General features: G+C 41.7%; 1 protein-coding gene across 1 annotated transcript in view; it reads right to left on the bottom strand.

The window, feature by feature from the left end:
• Positions 1 to 11,379: 11,379 nt before the first annotated feature.
• Positions 11,380 to 18,128, bottom strand: part of LOC124255630 — a 72,316-nt gene continuing 65,567 nt past the window's right edge. Inside the window, exon 11 of the mRNA XM_046689528.1 lies at positions 11,380 to 14,072. Coding sequence (XP_046545484.1) covers positions 11,388 to 14,072 — 2,685 coding nt within the window. The 3' untranslated portion in view covers positions 11,380 to 11,387. The remainder of the gene's footprint in view (positions 14,073 to 18,128) is intronic.

The following is an 18,128-nucleotide window of genomic DNA, read 5'->3' as shown; positions in this document are numbered from 1 at the left end:
AAAATTTCAGCACCAATTTCTTGCCCATCTTCAACATTGTCAAACCATCCACCTGGAGCAAATTCTGAGCTCTCAACAGCTTTCGTTTCATCTTGTTTGTCTTCACTGGTAGATTCAGTAGTTTCAGGTTCATCTTCAGTGATTGGTTGAGGTACTTGGCCATCAACTGTCAAAATTTCAGCACCAATTTCTTGCCCATCTTCAACATTGTCAAACCATCCACCTGGAGCAAATTCTGAGCTCTCAACAGCTTTCGTTTCATCTTGTTTGTCTTCACTGGTAGATTCAGTAGTTTCAGGTTCATCTTCAGTGATTGGTTGAGGTACTTGGCCATCAACTGTCAAAATTTCAGCACCAATTTCTTGCCCATCTTCAACATTGTCAAACCATCCACCTGGAGCAAATTCTGAGCTCTCAACAGCTTTTGTTTCATCTTGTTTGTCTTCACTGGTAGATTCAGTAGTTTCAGGTTCATCTTCAGTGATTGGTTGAGGTACTTGGCCATCAACTGTCAAAATTTCAGCACCAATTTCTTGCCCATCTTCAACATTGTCAAACCATCCACCTGGAGCAAATTCTGAGCTCTCAACAGCTTTTGTTTCATCTTGTTTGTCTTCACTGGTAGATTCAGTAGTTTCAGGTTCATCTTCAGTGATTGGTTTGGGGTACTTGGCCATCAACTGTCAAAATTTCAGCACCAATTTCTTGCCCATCTTCAACATTGTCAAACCATCCACCTGGAGCAAATTCTGAGCTCTCAACAGCTTTTGTTTCATCTTGCTTATCTTCACTGGTAGATTCAGTAGTTTCAGGTTCATCTTCAGTGATTGGTTGAGGTACTTGGCCATCAACTGTCAAAATTTCAGCACCAATTTCTTGCCCATCTTCAACATTGTCAAACCATCCACCTGGAGCAAATTCTGAGCTCTCCACAGCTTTCGTTTCATCTTGTTTGTCTTCACTGGTAGATTCAGTAGTTTCAGGTTCATCTTCAGTGATTGGTTGGGGTACTTGGCCATCAACTGTCAAAATTTCAGCACCAATTTCTTGACCATCTTCAACATTGTCAAACCATCCACCTGGAGCAAATTCTGAGCTCTCAACAGCTTTTGTTTCATCTTGCCTATCTTCACTGGTAGATTCAGTAGTTTCAGGTTCATCTTCAGTGATTGGTTGAGGTACTTGGCCATCAACTGTCAAAATTTCAGCACCAATTTCTTGCCCATCTTCAACATTGTCAAACCATCCACCTGGAGCAAATTCTGAGCTCTCAACAGCTTTTTGTTTCATCTTGTTTGTCTTCACTGGTAGATTCAGTAGTTTCAGGTTCATCTTCAGTGATTGGTTGAGGTACTTGGCCATCAACTGTCAAAATTTCAGCACCAATTTCTTGACCATCTTCAACATTGTCAAACCATCCACCTGGAGCAAATTCTGAGCTCTCAACAGCTTTTGTTTCATCTTGTTTGTCTTCACTGGTAGATTCAGTAGTTTCAGGTTCATCTTCAGTGATTGGTTGAGGTACTTGGCCATCAACTGTCAAAATTTCAGCACCAATTTCTTGCCCATCTTCAACATTGTCAAACCATCCACCTGGAGCAAATTCTGAGCTCTCCACAGCTTTCGTTTCATCTTGTTTGTCTTCACTGGTAGATTCAGTAGTTTCAGCTTCATCTTCAGTGATTGGTTGAGGTACTTGGCCATCAACTGTCAAAATTTCAGCACCAATTTCTTGACCATCTTCAACATTGTCAAACCATCCACCTGGAGCAAATTCTGAGCTCTCAACAGCTTTTGTTTCATCTTGTTTGTCTTCACTGGTAGATTCAGTAGTTTCAGGTTCATCTTCAGTGATTGGTTGAGGTACTTGGCCATCAACTGTCAAAATTTCAGCACCAATTTCTTGCCCATCTTCAACATTGTCAAACCATCCACCTGGAGCAAATTCTGAGCTCTCCACAGCTTTTGTTTCATCTTGTTTGTCTTCACTGGTAGATTCAGTAGTTTCAGGTTCATCTTCAGTGATTGGTTGAGGTACTTGGCCATCAACTGTCAAAATTTCAGCACCAATTTCTTGCCCATCTTCAACATTGTCAAACCATCCACCTGGAGCAAATTCTGAGCTCTCAACAGCTTTCGTTTCATCTTGTTTGTCTTCACTGGTAGATTCAGTAGTTTCAGGTTCATCTTCAGTGATTGGTTGGGGTACTTGGCCATCAACTGTCAAAATTTCAGCACCAATTTCTTGCCCATCTTCAACATTGTCAAACCATCCACCTGGAGCAAATTCTGAGCTCTCAACAGCTTTTGTTTCATCTTGTTTGTCTTCACTGGTAGATTCAGTAGTTTCAGGTTCATCTTCAGTGATTGGTTGAGGTACTTGGCCATCAACTGTCAAAATTTCAGCACCAATTTCTTGACCATCTTCAACATTGTCAAACCATCCACCTGGAGCAAATTCTGAGCTCTCAACAGCTTTTGTTTCATCTTGTTTGTCTTCACTGGTAGATTCAGTAGTTTCAGGTTCATCTTCAGTGATTGGTTGGGGTACTTGGCCATCAACTGTCAAAATTTCAGCACCAATTTCTTGCCCATCTTCAACATTGTCAAACCATCCACCTGGAGCAAATTCTGAGCTCTCAACAGCTTTTGTTTCATCTTGTTTATCTTCACTGGTAGATTCAGTAGTTTCAGGTTCATCTTCAGTGATTGGTTGAGGTACTTGGCCATCAACTGTCAAAATTTCAGCACCAATTTCTTGCCCATCTTCAACATTGTCAAACCATCCACCTGGAGCAAATTCTGAGCTCTCAACAGCTTTCGTTTCATCTTGTTTGTCTTCACTGGTAGATTCAGTAGTTTCAGCTTCATCTTCAGTGATTGGTTGAGGTACTTGGCCATCAACTGTCAAAATTTCAGCACCAATTTCTTGACCATCTTCAACATTGTCAAACCATCCACCTGGAGCAAATTCTGAGCTCTCAACAGCTTTTGTTTCATCTTGCCTATCTTCACTGGTAGATTCAGTAGTTTCAGCTTCATCTTCAGTGATTGGTTGAGGTACTTGGCCATCAACTGTCAAAATTTCAGCACCAATTTCTTGCCCATCTTCAACATTGTCAAACCATCCACCTGGAGCAAATTCTGAGCTCTCAACAGCTTTGTTTCATCTTGTTTGTCTTCACTGGTAGATTCAGTAGTTTCAGGTTCATCTTCAGTGATTGGTTGAGGTACTTGGCCATCAACTGTCAAAATTTCAGCACCAATTTCTTGCCCATCTTCAACATTGTCAAACCATCCACCTGGAGCAAATTCTGAGCTCTCAACAGCTTTTGTTTCATCTTGTTTGTCTTCACTGGTAGATTCAGTAGTTTCAGGTTCATCTTCAGTGATTGGTTGAGGTACTTGGCCATCAACTGTCAAAATTTCAGCACCAATTTCTTGCCCATCTTCAACATTGTCAAACCATCCACCTGGAGCAAATTCTGAGCTCTCCACAGCTTTTGTTTCATCTTGTTTGTCTTCACTGGTAGATTCAGTAGTTTCAGGTTCATCTTCAGTGATTGGTTGGGGTACTTGGCCATCAACTGTCAAAATTTCAGCACCAATTTCTTGACCATCTTCAACATTGTCAAACCATCCACCTGGAGCAAATTCTGAGCTCTCCACAGCTTTTGTTTCATCTTGCTTATCTTCACTGGCAGATTCAGTAGTTTCAGGTTCATCTTCAGTGATTGGTTGAGGTACTTGGCCATCAACTGTCAAAATTTCAGCACCAATTTCTTGCCCATCTTCAACATTGTCAAACCATCCACCTGGAGCAAATTCTGAGCTCTCAACAGCTTTTGTTTCATCTTCACTGGTAGATTCAGTAGTTTCAGCTTCATCTTCAGTGATTGGTTGAGGTACTTGGCCATCAACTGTCAAAATTTCAGCACCAATTTCTTGCCCATCTTCAACATTGTCAAACCATCCACCTGGAGCAAATTCTGAGCTCTCCACAGCTTTTGTTTCATCTTGTTTGTCTTCACTGGTAGATTCAGTAGTTTCAGGTTCATCTTCAGTGATTGGTTGGGGTACTTGGCCATCAACTGTCAAAATTTCAGCACCAATTTCTTGCCCATCTTCAACATTGTCAAACCATCCACCTGGAGCAAATTCTGAGCTCTCAACAGCTTTTGTTTCATCTTGTTTATCTTCACTGGTAGATTCAGTAGTTTCAGGTTCATCTTCAGTGATTGGTTGAGGTACTTGGCCATCAACTGTCAAAATTTCAGCACCAATTTCTTGCCCATCTTCAACATTGTCAAACCATCCACCTGGAGCAAATTCTGAGCTCTCAACAGCTTTTGTTTCATCTTGTTTATCTTCACTGGTAGATTCAGTAGTTTCAGCTTCATCTTCAGTGATTGGTTGAGGTACTTGGCCATCAACTGTCAAAATTTCAGCACCAATTTCTTGCCCATCTTCAACATTGTCAAACCATCCACCTGGAGCAAATTCTGAGCTCTCCACAGCTTTCGTTTCATCTTGTTTGTCTTCACTGGTAGATTCAGTAGTTTCAGGTTCATCTTCAGTGAGTGTCAAAATTTTGGTTGAGATTGATTGAGGTTACTTGGCCATCAACTGTCAAAATTTCAGCACCAATTTCTTGACCATCTTCAACATTGTCAAACCATCCACCTGGAGCAAATTCTGAGCTCTCAACAGCTTTGTTTCATCTTGTTTATCTTCACTGGTAGATTCAGTAGTTTCAGGTTCATCTTCAGTGATTGGTTGGGGTACTTGGCCATCAACTGTCAAAATTTCAGCACCAATTTCTTGCCCATCTTCAACATTGTCAAACCATCCACCTGGAGCAAATTCTGAGCTCTCCACAGCTTTCGTTTCATCTTGTTTGTCTTCACTGGTAGATTCAGTAGTTTCAGGTTCATCTTCAGTGATTGGTTGGGGTACTTGGCCATCAACTGTCAAAATTTCAGCACCAATTTCTTGCCCATCTTCAACATTGTCAAACCATCCACCTGGAGCAAATTCTGAGCTCTCCACAGCTTTTGTTTCATCTTGTTTATCTTCACTGGTAGATTCAGTAGTTTCAGGTTCATCTTCAGTGATTGGTTGAGGTACTTGGCCATCAACTGTCAAAATTTCAGCACCAATTTCTTGCCCATCTTCAACATTGTCAAACCATCCACCTGGAGCAAATTCTGAGCTCTCCACAGCTTTTTGTTTCATCTTGTTTATCTTCACTGGTAGATTCAGTAGTTTCAGGTTCATCTTCAGTGATTGGTTGAGGTACTTGGCCATCAACTGTCAAAATTTCAGCACCAATTTCTTGCCCATCTTCAACATTGTCAAACCATCCACCTGGAGCAAATTCTGAGCTCTCAACAGCTTTTGTTTCATCTTGTTTGTCTTCACTGGTAGATTCAGTAGTTTCAGGTTCATCTTCAGTGATTGGTTGAGGTACTTGGCCATCAACTGTCAAAATTTCAGCACCAATTTCTTGACCATCTTCAACATTGTCAAACCATCCACCTGGAGCAAATTCTGAGCTCTCAACAGCTTTTGTTTCATCTTGTTTGTCTTCACTGGTAGATTCAGTAGTTTCAGGTTCATCTTCAGTGATTGGTTGAGGTACTTGGCCATCAACTGTCAAAATTTCAGCACCAATTTCTTGCCCATCTTCAACATTGTCAAACCATCCACCTGGAGCAAATTCTGAGCTCTCCACAGCTTTCGTTTCATCTTGTTTGTCTTCACTGGTAGATTCAGTAGTTTCAGGTTCATCTTCAGTGATTGGTTGAGGTACTTGGCCATCAACTGTCAAAATTTCAGCACCAATTTCTTGACCATCTTCAACATTGTCAAACCATCCACCTGGAGCAAATTCTGAGCTCTCAACAGCTTTTGTTTCATCTTGTTTTATCTTCACTGGTAGATTCAGTAGTTTCAGCTTCATCTTCAGTGATTGGTTGAGGTACTTGGCCATCAACTGTCAAAATTTCAGCACCAATTTCTTGCCCATCTTCAACATTGTCAAACCATCCACCTGGAGCACATTCTGAGCTCTCCACAGCTTTTGTTTCATCTTGTTTGTCTTCACTGGTAGATTCAGTAGTTTCAGGTTCATCTTCAGTGATTGGTTGAGGTACTTGGCCATCAACTGTCAAAATTTCAGCACCAATTTCTTGACCATCTTCAACATTGTCAAACCATCCACCTGGAGCAAATTCTGAGCTCTCAACAGCTTTCGTTTCATCTTGTTTGTCTTCACTGGTAGATTCAGTAGTTTCAGGTTCATCTTCAGTGATTGGTTGGGGTACTTGGCCATCAACTGTCAAAATTTCAGCACCAATTTCTTGCCCATCTTCAACATTGTCAAACCATCCACCTGGAGCAAATTCTGAGCTCTCAACAGCTTTTGTTTCATCTTGTTTATCTTCACTGGTAGATTCAGTAGTTTCAGGTTCATCTTCAGTGATTGGTTGAGGTACTTGGCCATCAACTGTCAAAATTTCAGCACCAATTTCTTGCCCATCTTCAACATTGTCAAACCATCCACCTGGAGCAAATTCTGAGCTCTCAACAGCTTTTGTTTCATCTTGTTTGTCTTCACTGGTAGATTCAGTAGTTTCAGCTTCATCTTCAGTGATTGGTTGAGGTACTTGGCCATCAACTGTCAAAATTTCAGCACCAATTTCTTGCCCATCTTCAACATTGTCAAACCATCCACCTGGAGCAAATTCTGAGCTCTCCACAGCTTTTCGTTTCATCTTGTTTGTCTTCACTGGTAGATTCAGTAGTTTCAGCTTCATCTTCAGTGATTGGTTGAGGGTACTTGGCCATCAACTGTCAAAATTTCAGCACCAATTTCTTGACCATCTTCAACATTGTCAAACCATCCACCTGGAGCAAATTCTGAGCTCTCAACAGCTTTTGTTTCATCTTGCTTATCTTCACTGGTAGATTCAGTAGTTTCAGGTTCATCTTCAGTGATTGGTTGAGGTACTTGGCCATCAACTGTCAAAATTTCAGCACCAATTTCTTGCCCATCTTCAACATTGTCAAACCATCCACCTGGAGCAAATTCTGAGCTCTCCACAGCTTTCGTTTCATCTTGTTTGTCTTCACTGGTAGATTCAGTAGTTTCAGGTTCATCTTCAGTGATTGGTTGGGGTACTTGGCCATCAACTGTCAAAATTTCAGCACCAATTTCTTGCCCATCTTCAACATTGTCAAACCATCCACCTGGAGCAAATTCTGAGCTCTCAACAGCTTTTGTTTCATCTTGCTTATCTTCACTGGTAGATTCAGTAGTTTCAGGTTCATCTTCAGTGATTGGTTGAGGTACTTGGCCATCAACTGTCAAAATTTCAGCACCAATTTCTTGCCCATCTTCAACATTGTCAAACCATCCACCTGGAGCAAATTCTGAGCTCTCCACAGCTTTTGTTTCATCTTGTTTGTCTTCACTGGTAGATTCAGTAGTTTCAGCTTCATCTTCAGTGATTGGTTGAGGTACTTGGCCATCAACTGTCAAAATTTCAGCACCAATTTCTTGACCATCTTCAACATTGTCAAACCATCCACCTGGAGCAAATTCTGAGCTCTCAACAGCTTTCGTTTCATCTTGTTTGTTTATCTTCACTGGTAGATTCAGTAGTTTCAGGTTCATCTTCAGTGATTGGTTGAGGTACTTGGCCATCAACTGTCAAAATTTCAGCACCAATTTCTTGACCATCTTCAACATTGTCAAACCATCCACCTGGAGCAAATTCTGAGCTCTCCACAGCTTTCGTTTCATCTTGTTTATCTTCACTGGTAGATTCAGTAGTTTCAGGTTCATCTTCAGTGATTGGTTGAGGTACTTGGCCATCAACTGTCAAAATTTCAGCACCAATTTCTTGCCCATCTTCAACATTGTCAAACCATCCACCTGGAGCAAATTCTGAGCTCTCAACAGCTTTCGTTTCATCTTGTTTGTCTTCACTGGTAGATTCAGTAGTTTCAGGTTCATCTTCAGTGATTGGTTGAGGTACTTGGCCATCAACTGTCAAAATTTCAGCACCAATTTCTTGCCCATCTTCAACATTGTCAAACCATCCACCTGGAGCAAATTCTGAGCTCTCAACAGCTTTTGTTTCATCTTGTTTGTCTTCACTGGTAGATTCAGTAGTTTCAGGTTCATCTTCAGTGATTGGTTGAGGTACTTGGCCATCAACTGTCAAAATTTCAGCACCAATTTCTTGCCCATCTTCAACATTGTCAAACCATCCACCTGGAGCAAATTCTGAGCTCTCAACAGCTTTTCGTTTCATCTTGTTTGTCTTCACTGGTAGATTCAGTAGTTTCAGGTTCATCTTCAGTGATTGGTTGAGGTACTTGGCCATCAACTGTCAAAATTTCAGCACCAATTTCTTGACCATCTTCAACATTGTCAAACCATCCACCTGGAGCAAATTCTGAGCTCTCCACATTCACACTGGTATATTCAGTAGTTTCAGGTTCAGGCTCTGTCAAAACAGCTTTCGTTTCATCTTGTCAAACCATCCACCTATCTTCACTCATCTTGTTTATCTTCACTGGATTCAGTAGTTTCAGGTTCATCTTCAGTGATTGGTTGAGGTACTTGGCCATCAACTGTCAAAATTTCAGCACCAATTTCTTGCCCATCTTCAACATTGTCAAACCATCCACCTGGAGCAAATTCTGAGCTCTCCACAGCTTTCGTTTCATCTTGCCTATCTTCACTGGTAGATTCAGTAGTTTCAGGTTCATCTTCAGTGATTGGTTGAGGTACTTGGCCATCAACTGTCAAAATTTCAGCACCAATTTCTTGCCCATCTTCAACATTGTCAAACCATCCACCTGGAGCAAATTCTGAGCTCTCCACAGCTTTCGTTTCATCTTGTTTATCTTCACTGGTAGATTCAGTAGTTTCAGGTTCATCTTCAGTGATTGGTTGAGGTACTTGGCCATCAACTGTCAAAATTTCAGCACCAATTTCTTGACCATCTTCAACATTGTCAAACCATCCACCTGGAGCAAATTCTGAGCTCTCCACAGCTTTCGTTTCATCTTGTTTGTCTTGAGTGGCAGATTCAGTAGTTTCAGGTTCATCTTCAGTGATTGGTTGAGGTACTTGGCCATCAACTGTCAAAATTTCAGCGCCAATTTCTTGACCATCTTCAACATTGTCAAACCATCCACCTGGAGCAAATTCTGAGCTCTCCACAGCTTTTGTTTCATTTAGCTTATCTTCACTGGTAGATTCAGTAGTTTCAGGTTCATCTTCAGTGATTGGTTGAGGTACTTGGCCATCAACTGTCAAAATTTCAGCACCAATTTCTTGCCCATCTTCAACATTGTCAAACCATCCACCTGGAGCAAATTCTGAGCTCTCCACAGCTTTGGTTTCATCATGCCTATCTTCACTGGCAGATTCAGTAGTTTCAGGTTCATCTTCATCAACTGCTTGGGAAATTTGTCTTTGAACAATTATATTTTCAGCATCCATTTCTTCTGATAAGTAGCTGGGTGTATTAGCTGATCTCAAGTCTGTAGAATGAGTAGGTTTGATGGAGGCTGCCTTTAAATCCTGCCTCATTTCCTGTGCAATTATCAATGGACAAACCATTTCTGTGGAGGGCTCCACATATGTACTGTCAGCAGAGTAGTACAACTGGGACATTCTTCGGGAAGGCGGAGCATCGTCAAATAGTTTCATGCTCTGGAACATTTCAGTTGAGAGGTTGTAATCGATATGGTCCCCATCAGCCACCATGAAAAAAGACTGTTCACTTTTGTCTTCTGTCACGTCTTCCTGTTCTTCTGTCACTGTCTCAATCTTCTTCTGCACCTCTAATGTGGCTATATGAGTGTCAACAGTAAGGTAGCGCACTAAGTATTCACTCTCCATAATGTGAAATGGTAGCTCTACAAATTCCCGGGCTCTCTGAAGACCTATAATTCCCAGTTGCTTCAGTTCAGTGTTGCTGTATTCGCACAAGGAGTAAGTGGATTCTCCTGCAAATGATAGGGTATCCGTAACTGTTTCCGCAGCTTTCACCATACAAATTTCTGGCTGTTCATTTTGTTGTTCAAGGGTCAGTGACTCACCTCTGTGTCTTAAAGTTTTTGTCGATTCTGAAGATTCCAAGGATCGATCAACCAATTCTGAGCTTGTCATACTTTCTCTGATCAGCTCCGAATCTTCACTTGATGACACGTGAACTTGATGTTCTGTTTTTTCGAGGTTGTCAAGATCACCCACAACTAAGTCCTCAACCTGGTGCAACACCCCCTTTAGTTCTTCATGAGGTTCACCCATTGGATCACCAATTGTATCCGTACATGACATTGACATGGATTTGTCAGATACATCTTCAGCTTGTTTCATTTCCAGTGACCCGTCTCCAGCCGAAAACAGAGTTGTCGTTTCAGATGAAAATTGAACTTGATCTGTTCCACTCGTCTCTGCAGTGGATGCATCAGTTGAACTGGCGTCTTTGGCTTCACCTGAAAACACTTTATCATCACTTGTGTCAGATTCACGAGGTTCAGTAGCCCGCAAAACTTCAGCTACCTCCAGCTGTTCAGCTTCTCCATGGGACTGTTCAGCTACAGCTGGTTCAAATTCATTTGAGGTAGACAGTGTTTCAGGTGGCATGTTTGTTGATGAACTTGTTCTACTTGCTCCTTGATCAACTTGATTTGAACCTTCAACCAAGACAGAAATTTTATCACTTTCTTGAATGTCTTCGCTGACATCTTCAAAACATTCCTCTAATTGGTCCACAGTCTCATCTGATGTAAGAACAGCCTCTGCTGTAGCAGTGTCATCAGTAGAAACCTCAAGGGAATCGGTTGCTTCAGTGAACTGATCTTCCTCAACAGATTCAGCAGTATCTGGCTGCTCTTTGAAAGAGTCAGATACAGTTTCAGTGGTTGTTGGTTGTACTGGAGGGATAACAGAGGAATCTAAATGAACGTTGTCTTCTGGAACAGTCATTCCAGATTCTCCATAAGCAAGCTGACTTGATGCTGAATCCCATGCAGCCAGAGCAGCTGCCACATCCATATCGGTGATGCCAACATCATCACTACTGGCTCCATCTGAAGATGTTGCATAGTCTGACAGAGGAGTGGACAGTCTGTTTGTTTCAATTTCAGCAGTTTCTGTATCAGATCTATGCTGTGTCTCACGTAACAGAACACTTGATGGCATCTCTGGACCAACAGCAGCAGAACTTGATTGAGGTGTGGTAATGTGTTCCTCACTGTCTGAGGGTTCCACTGGCTGACATGGCACATCTTTGGTCTTGTGGTCTGGTTTCTCAGTTTCTATTGCTTCTATGTTTGGAAGACCATCAACAGAGGAGCCTTCAGCATCCTGAAACTGACTGGCAGCCTGTGTCTGAGGCTACACACACTGATGACTCTTCAGTTACAATTTCTTCAGATGTGTAAGTGGCTGGTTTTGAGGCTACTCCTGCAATCGTCCCGTCAACTGAAGACTCGACCAATGCCACAAATGCTTCATCAACTGATGTCCCTTCAATTAAAGAAGTCTCGCTTGCACTTTCAAACATTTGTTCAGATGAGGTTGATTTTGTGTCGACATTGTCAAAAGATGAGGAAATCGAATCCATTATGTCATCAACAGATGTCCCCTCAGAAGCAGTAACAAGAGAACCATCAGCATCTACTTCTCTTGCACTTCCATCGCTGTCACCTACAGACCCATCATCCACCGATGTGCCATCACTGCAGAGTTCACTTCTCTCAGCCAGCACTGTAGACGAACCTGACACATCCACAGCCTCACGTGACACATCCACAGATGTGCCTTCAAGACTCTCCATGCTCCTTGACTCTTGAATATTTGCAAAATCCTCAAAGGAAGCACTCTCAGATATATTGTCAAAATCCACAAGTCTAGATTCAACTACGGTCACAACACTAGCAGAGGTGTCCTGAGACTCTGCCTCAGATTCTGCAACAATGGATTCAGTGGCATTATCTTCGTAGTCGTCATCCCCTAGAGACTGACTGGAAACACTGGAGTGTTTAAATGTATCTAACCCAGCTGACATGTCTGTAAGGGACTGAAACCCTGTTGAGACACTGTCAGGTACATCTGTTATCATGTTTGCATTACTATCTTGATAAAAATGCTCATCAAATCTGGTTGACTCTGTTTCACTAAACTGTGAAATAGTCCTTGAAACGTCTGTTACAGAGTCACTAATTACCTCATGGACAGAAGCACTGACTTCAAAGGATGGCGAGGAACTAAGATCACTTTCAGTGACATTGTCAAGAGTTTCACCACAAGGTTCACACGTAACAAAAAATGGTTCTTGTTGAATTGCACTTGCTTCATGTGAAAAATCCAAAATGTCTTGGGATTCATCTGGGCCAGTAATTACTGCATTATCGTAATCTTGTAAATCATCACATACTTGTTCGTGTTTAAAGTCCATGGATTCAGTAGTTTCACTATCACATAGTTTCTCATTGGCAAGAAAATCATCTTCATCGTCTTCTTCAGTATAAGGCACAACCTGTTCTCGATATGCATCAAAAGAATATTTAGCAGTCTCTTCAAGAGGGGTACTCTCCGGGGTTTGATACTCCGACACCACAATAATTGGCTGGCCAGGAATCACTTCTCCAGAGTACTGGTCGAGGTCGAGTCGGGGAAAGGTCTGAGTGTCTGACAACAGACCTGAATCTTGATCCATAGAAGAAAGGTCATCATCGGGATAGGAGTAATACAGTGCCTCCTGAGATGCAGTGCTGAACTGTCCATCAGGATCTGTCCCAGGAACATAATTGTCATAATATTCATCACCGTGGTGACTGGTCAAGTCCGTGGTCCCATCATCAGTGGAGGGTGAGTGTGAAAGACTTTGGTCAGGAGATGAAGGAACCCACTGGCGAACACCTTCCTGAGAAGTGGAGATATGAGTAGGATCTTCGCGAAATGATTCATCTTTGGTTATGTCATGAATGGACTGAGAAGCATCGGAAGGAATGGCACCAGTGTGGCTGTAGTCTCCACCTGGAACCACACCTTCAGATTCTTTGGGTTTATGCTGGAAGGGATCGCAAGTGGCTTCATTCGATCTGTTATCAAGAGTCAAAACACTTTCACTCTCTGTGACAGGAGGGATTTCACTTGATGTTGTTTCAGAGCAACTGTGACTAGTGTCTGAGGACATGTTTAGTATGTCCAACATGGAATCATCGATTGTTCTGTCCAAGCCACTATCAGGATCGGTCGCAAAACTTGAATCGGACAGGAGTTTGGTCACATTTGAATCATCGAAAGTCATGACTTGGGTTTCTGAAACCTCGATGTCATCTAGGTTCTCGCACATACTGTCCGACATGATTTCACCACACGACAAAGTGCCCGATGACTGAGAACTTGTCATGTCCGACATGCTCATGCCCATGTCCTGGTCTGTCGTGTCCACGTCAGACACAGACATGTTCAGTCCGGTGTCGTCACTTGCCGAGACTTCGAAGTCGCCAACACTTGTCGGATCATTGAAATCACTTTCAATGTATGGCTCGTCTTTCATCTTCAGATCAGAGTCACTGTCAATGATTTTCAAAAGTTCTGTGGATTCAGTTTTGACACATTCTCGGTTATCGAGAATTTCAAACTGAAAGTCATTTTTGTCATTGTCTCTCACATAGTCATTATCACTTGTCATCAATTCCGTGGAATTTTCACTCTTTTGCACATCATCTTTCGTCGAAACTTGTTTGGAAATTGTCGTTTGTTTAGTTTCAGCCCCAACCATATTCGTCTCCTTTTCCGGAGAATCTGATTGGTTGAGGCTGGCTCTCTCTGCGTACCATGTGTCATAATATTCATTTTCTCTATGTACAGCATCTTGCCAAGGGGCATCCTCCTCATTGTAAGCCCACGCCCAGGGGAATTCAGAGGTCCAATTTTCGTCGACTGGAGGAACAATGACTTTCTCGCCAACCTCGCTTTCTGCCGAGGCTCCACGGAAGAAAACGTCACTGTTCTCATCACCCTCACTTTTCCTCTGCAGAAGAGAAAAATGAATGTAAGTATGATTTGACATTCTTGGAGCAATACATAGGACATGGTTCTGTAGCTCACCTTCTTGTTTGTTTGTTTCTTAATGCTGCACTCAGCAATATTCCAGCTATATGACGTCGGTCTGTGTAAATAATCAAGTCTGGACCAGACAATCCAGGGATCAACAGCATGAGCATTGATCTATGCAATTGGCATACAATGACAAGCATCAACCAAGTCAGCGATCCTGACTACCTGATCCCGTTAGTCGCCTCTTTCGACAAGCATGGGTTGCTGAAAACCAATTCTAACCCGGATCTTCGTGGGTCTCTAAGGAATGGGAGAATTCCTGAATAACTCAACTACCACTGATATCAACTGGGTATGGGGCGGTGGGGTAGCCTAGTGGTTAAGTGCTCGCTCATCACGCCGAAGACCCGGGTTTGATTCCCCACATCAGTACAATGTGTGAAGCCCATTTCTGGTGTCCCCTGCCGTGATATTGCTGGAATATTGCTAAAAGCGGCGTAAACCTAACCTCACTCACTCAACTGAGTTCATGCTTATACCAGTAGTGTCATCAACATGTTCGTATTTGACCAGACATCCTGCAATTTGGTTCAGTTTTGTAAGTAATTAATTCACAGAAGCAAATTCAGGTGCTACCATTTAGACAACAGATTATCATAAATTACACAGTTGGAGGCAACAGTAGCACAGGCATTTAAATCACCATAACTGCAGAGTTACTTCCCTTTTGTGTGCCAGGAACCAGTGATCACTGGTTCAAATCCAACATTCAAAGGTTTTGTCAGCAGCATACCCAATATTCCGTGTTAAGATAATATAAGATAATTTCTTTATTATCCCAAATAAATTTGTTTTGCGTCATGTATAGTTCTCCATTTTTTACATTCATAAAGCAGCTATATATAACATTACAAATGATAATCGTAAAACTATTTGTATAAAATAATCAGGCTATAAATACATCAAATTGTACACAAAACATTTGTATTGACTAGAAATTCTATATTGACTAGAAATTCTATATTGACTAGAAATTCTATTTTGAAATTAGACATAAAAAGACGTGTTGAATTTGTTATTTAAACATTTAATACTAACTGGAACAAATGCAGGTTTCACCAATATTTACTCTTATTGAATGCATCAGTGTTGAAATTTGTATTAATTTGAACTACTTTATAAATACATACATACAGATTATAAAGTTTACATGCATTATACAGTTTTTTCATGAGTCTCTTGAGAATTTTTTTTTTTTTGCAATCATGCAATGCAGTGAATTACAGTATTTACTAAAATTAAATCCTTCCTTCTTTTCTGTAATTTTTGGTCAAGAATTTCAAATGAAAAAAAGTCGGGTCAATTCAGACTTCATCTGAGCAATATTGTTATCATGACAGGTGACTGCTTTAACCACTAGGCTACCCCACCAGCCCCATGACGGGCGACTGCTTTAACCACTAGGCTACCCCACCAGCCCCATGATGGGCGACTGCTTTAACCACTAGGCTACCCCACCAGCCCCATGACGGGCGACTGCTTTAACCACTAGGCTACCCCACCAGCCCCATGCTAACCACTAGGCTAAATACATACGGGCTGCCCCACCAGGCCCCATGCCCATGACAGGACTGCTTTAACTACTAGGCTACCCCACCAGCCCCATGACGGGCGACTGCTTTAACCACTAGGCTACCCCACCGGCCCCATGACAGGCGACTGCTTTAACCACTAGGCTACCCCACCGGCCCCATGACGGGTGACTGCTTTAACCACTAGGCTACCCCACTGGCCCTAGTTCTGGAAACATTCCAGCAATATCACGACACCAGACATTGCTCCCATGTGGGGAATCAAACCCAGACTCAGCCTGATGAGCCAACACATTAACCACAAGGCTACCCCACCACAGTATACAGATTCACATGCCATGAGATAATGTCTTGCTTATTGAGCTCCTCAGTCTATGACCAGAGGATCTAAGGCAGATCTACGGGATATAGGAGCAAGTACATCAGGGCAAACTCTACACTAATACTCCAGGAGACGAAAGTCAACAACAACTGTCAAAGTCACACTTTCAGCAAACAGTGAATGCTGGTGCATGCTTCTGATAGATTAATAGATGATGATGAAGATGATGATGATGATGATGATGATGATAATGATTTATGACAATGATGATGATGATAATGATTTATGACAATGATGATGAAGATAATGATGATGATTTATGACAATGATGATCATGATGAAGATGATGATGATGATTTATTTCAATGATTTATGACAATGATGATGATGATGATGATGATGAATGATATGCAAAAAGAAAGAATAAAAAAGAAAAATGAAGTCAAATATTTAAATAGTCAAATACTCCTGAGGTGTCTTGCGCAAGGATTTTATGGTGGTCTCCTATTCCGTAACTTTCATGACAAGAGTTATGCCCCCTTGACCATATTGTAAAAGCACTGACATTCTGATATTGACCCAGGGTTTCAGACATGATGCTGTAGCTGAAGTTTGATTGTGTCAGTTGTGTGAATGTAAAGGAGGGCAGTGTTGGGTGCCTTACAGGCCTGGAGTGTTCCTTCAAGCTAATGTTGATCTTGGGACACCTGCTGTATGGAATATTTATAACATGGTTAAAGCAAGCAGCCTCTGAGTGAGTGAGTGAGTGAGTGAGTGAGTGAGTGAGTGAGTGAGTGAGTCGGTGGGTGGGTGAGTGAGTGAGTGAGTGAGTGACCGAGTGAGTGTGAGGAGTGACCGGGTGACTGAGTGAGTGACAGAGTGACAGAATGAGTAAGTGAGTGAGTGAGTGAGTGTGTCAGCTAGAATTCAGCTCCAGGAAGGAACATTAACATATCATGGAGTAATAATTCATACAAAAATTCATTATTAACTATTACAACAAGCGACATATTACGATTTAAATATAAATATAGAATATTAGTTTCATCATGATCAGTAATAGCTTAGAGAAAGACACCAGTTTAAAGTGATAAATTAATCAACCCAGACTGACGAAATCTACAGTTGACAAAGTCTTGCTTAGGAGTTTTTTGTACGTTTGCTTCAGAGGCAGAAGGAGAGAATACAAGCATTTGATCATCTAAGTTTCAGTAAACCCGACTAAACACTGTGACAACCTGACTGGCATACAGACACACACACACACTCGGATTGTTCATTGATATTTACACTCACATACTTAGTTATCTCTGGTCCTAGCTGGCAGACCAGTGGCTTTTTCGCACACTGACAGCACATTGTCTAGGCAAAACAAAACAGATGTTGTGGTTCCGATTACACCTCTTTAAATTGAGTGAATGAGTTTAGTTTTACGCCACACTCAGCAATATTCCAGCTATATGGCGGCGGTCTGTAAATAATCAAGTCTGGACCAGACAATTCAGTGATCAACAGCATGAGTATTGATCTACACAATTGGGAACCGATGACATGTGTCAACCAAGTCAGCGAGCCTGACCACCCCATCCCGTTAGTCGGCTCTTATGACAAGCATAGTCGCCTTTTGTGGCAAGCATGGGTTGCTGAAGACCTATTCTACCCCGGATCTTCCCGGGTCACACCTCTTTAAAATTTAGGGTAGGTAGGTAGAAATTCTCTTTTTTTTCACATTTTTTTTAGAAGTAAAGTACGCACTAATAACACATTTATCAATGTGTAATTGTTTATTCAATCAAGCATGCGGCCATCACGTCGACTTTCTTTATCAAAATGACCAATGTCTGTCGGTGCCAGGAAAAAACAATGGTTTCTGAAAGCTTACTTTATTTATACCTTTAAAAAACTAGGGTCGGCACCAGAATTCAAGGGAAATCAGGTAATCAGAACCACAACATTTTTTTTTAGGCCCTAGGAGATCGTTACGTTCACTAAAATGCATAGACTGATAGCTGATGAGTGCTATTTTCATGAAAGCACAATACACAAAACACCCTGCAAGGCCTGCGTGAGTAAGAGCAGAGTCAACACAGTTCTTAACATTAACTCTAAATGAGGC

This window comes from Haliotis rubra, unplaced genomic scaffold (assembly GCF_003918875.1).
Source record: "Haliotis rubra isolate DU_JTF1 unplaced genomic scaffold, ASM391887v1 Scf604, whole genome shotgun sequence".
Lineage (NCBI taxonomy): Eukaryota > Metazoa > Mollusca > Gastropoda > Lepetellida > Haliotidae > Haliotis > Haliotis rubra.
Note: the sequence above shows the minus strand (reverse complement) of the source record. Positions and strands in the feature narration are given on the sequence as shown.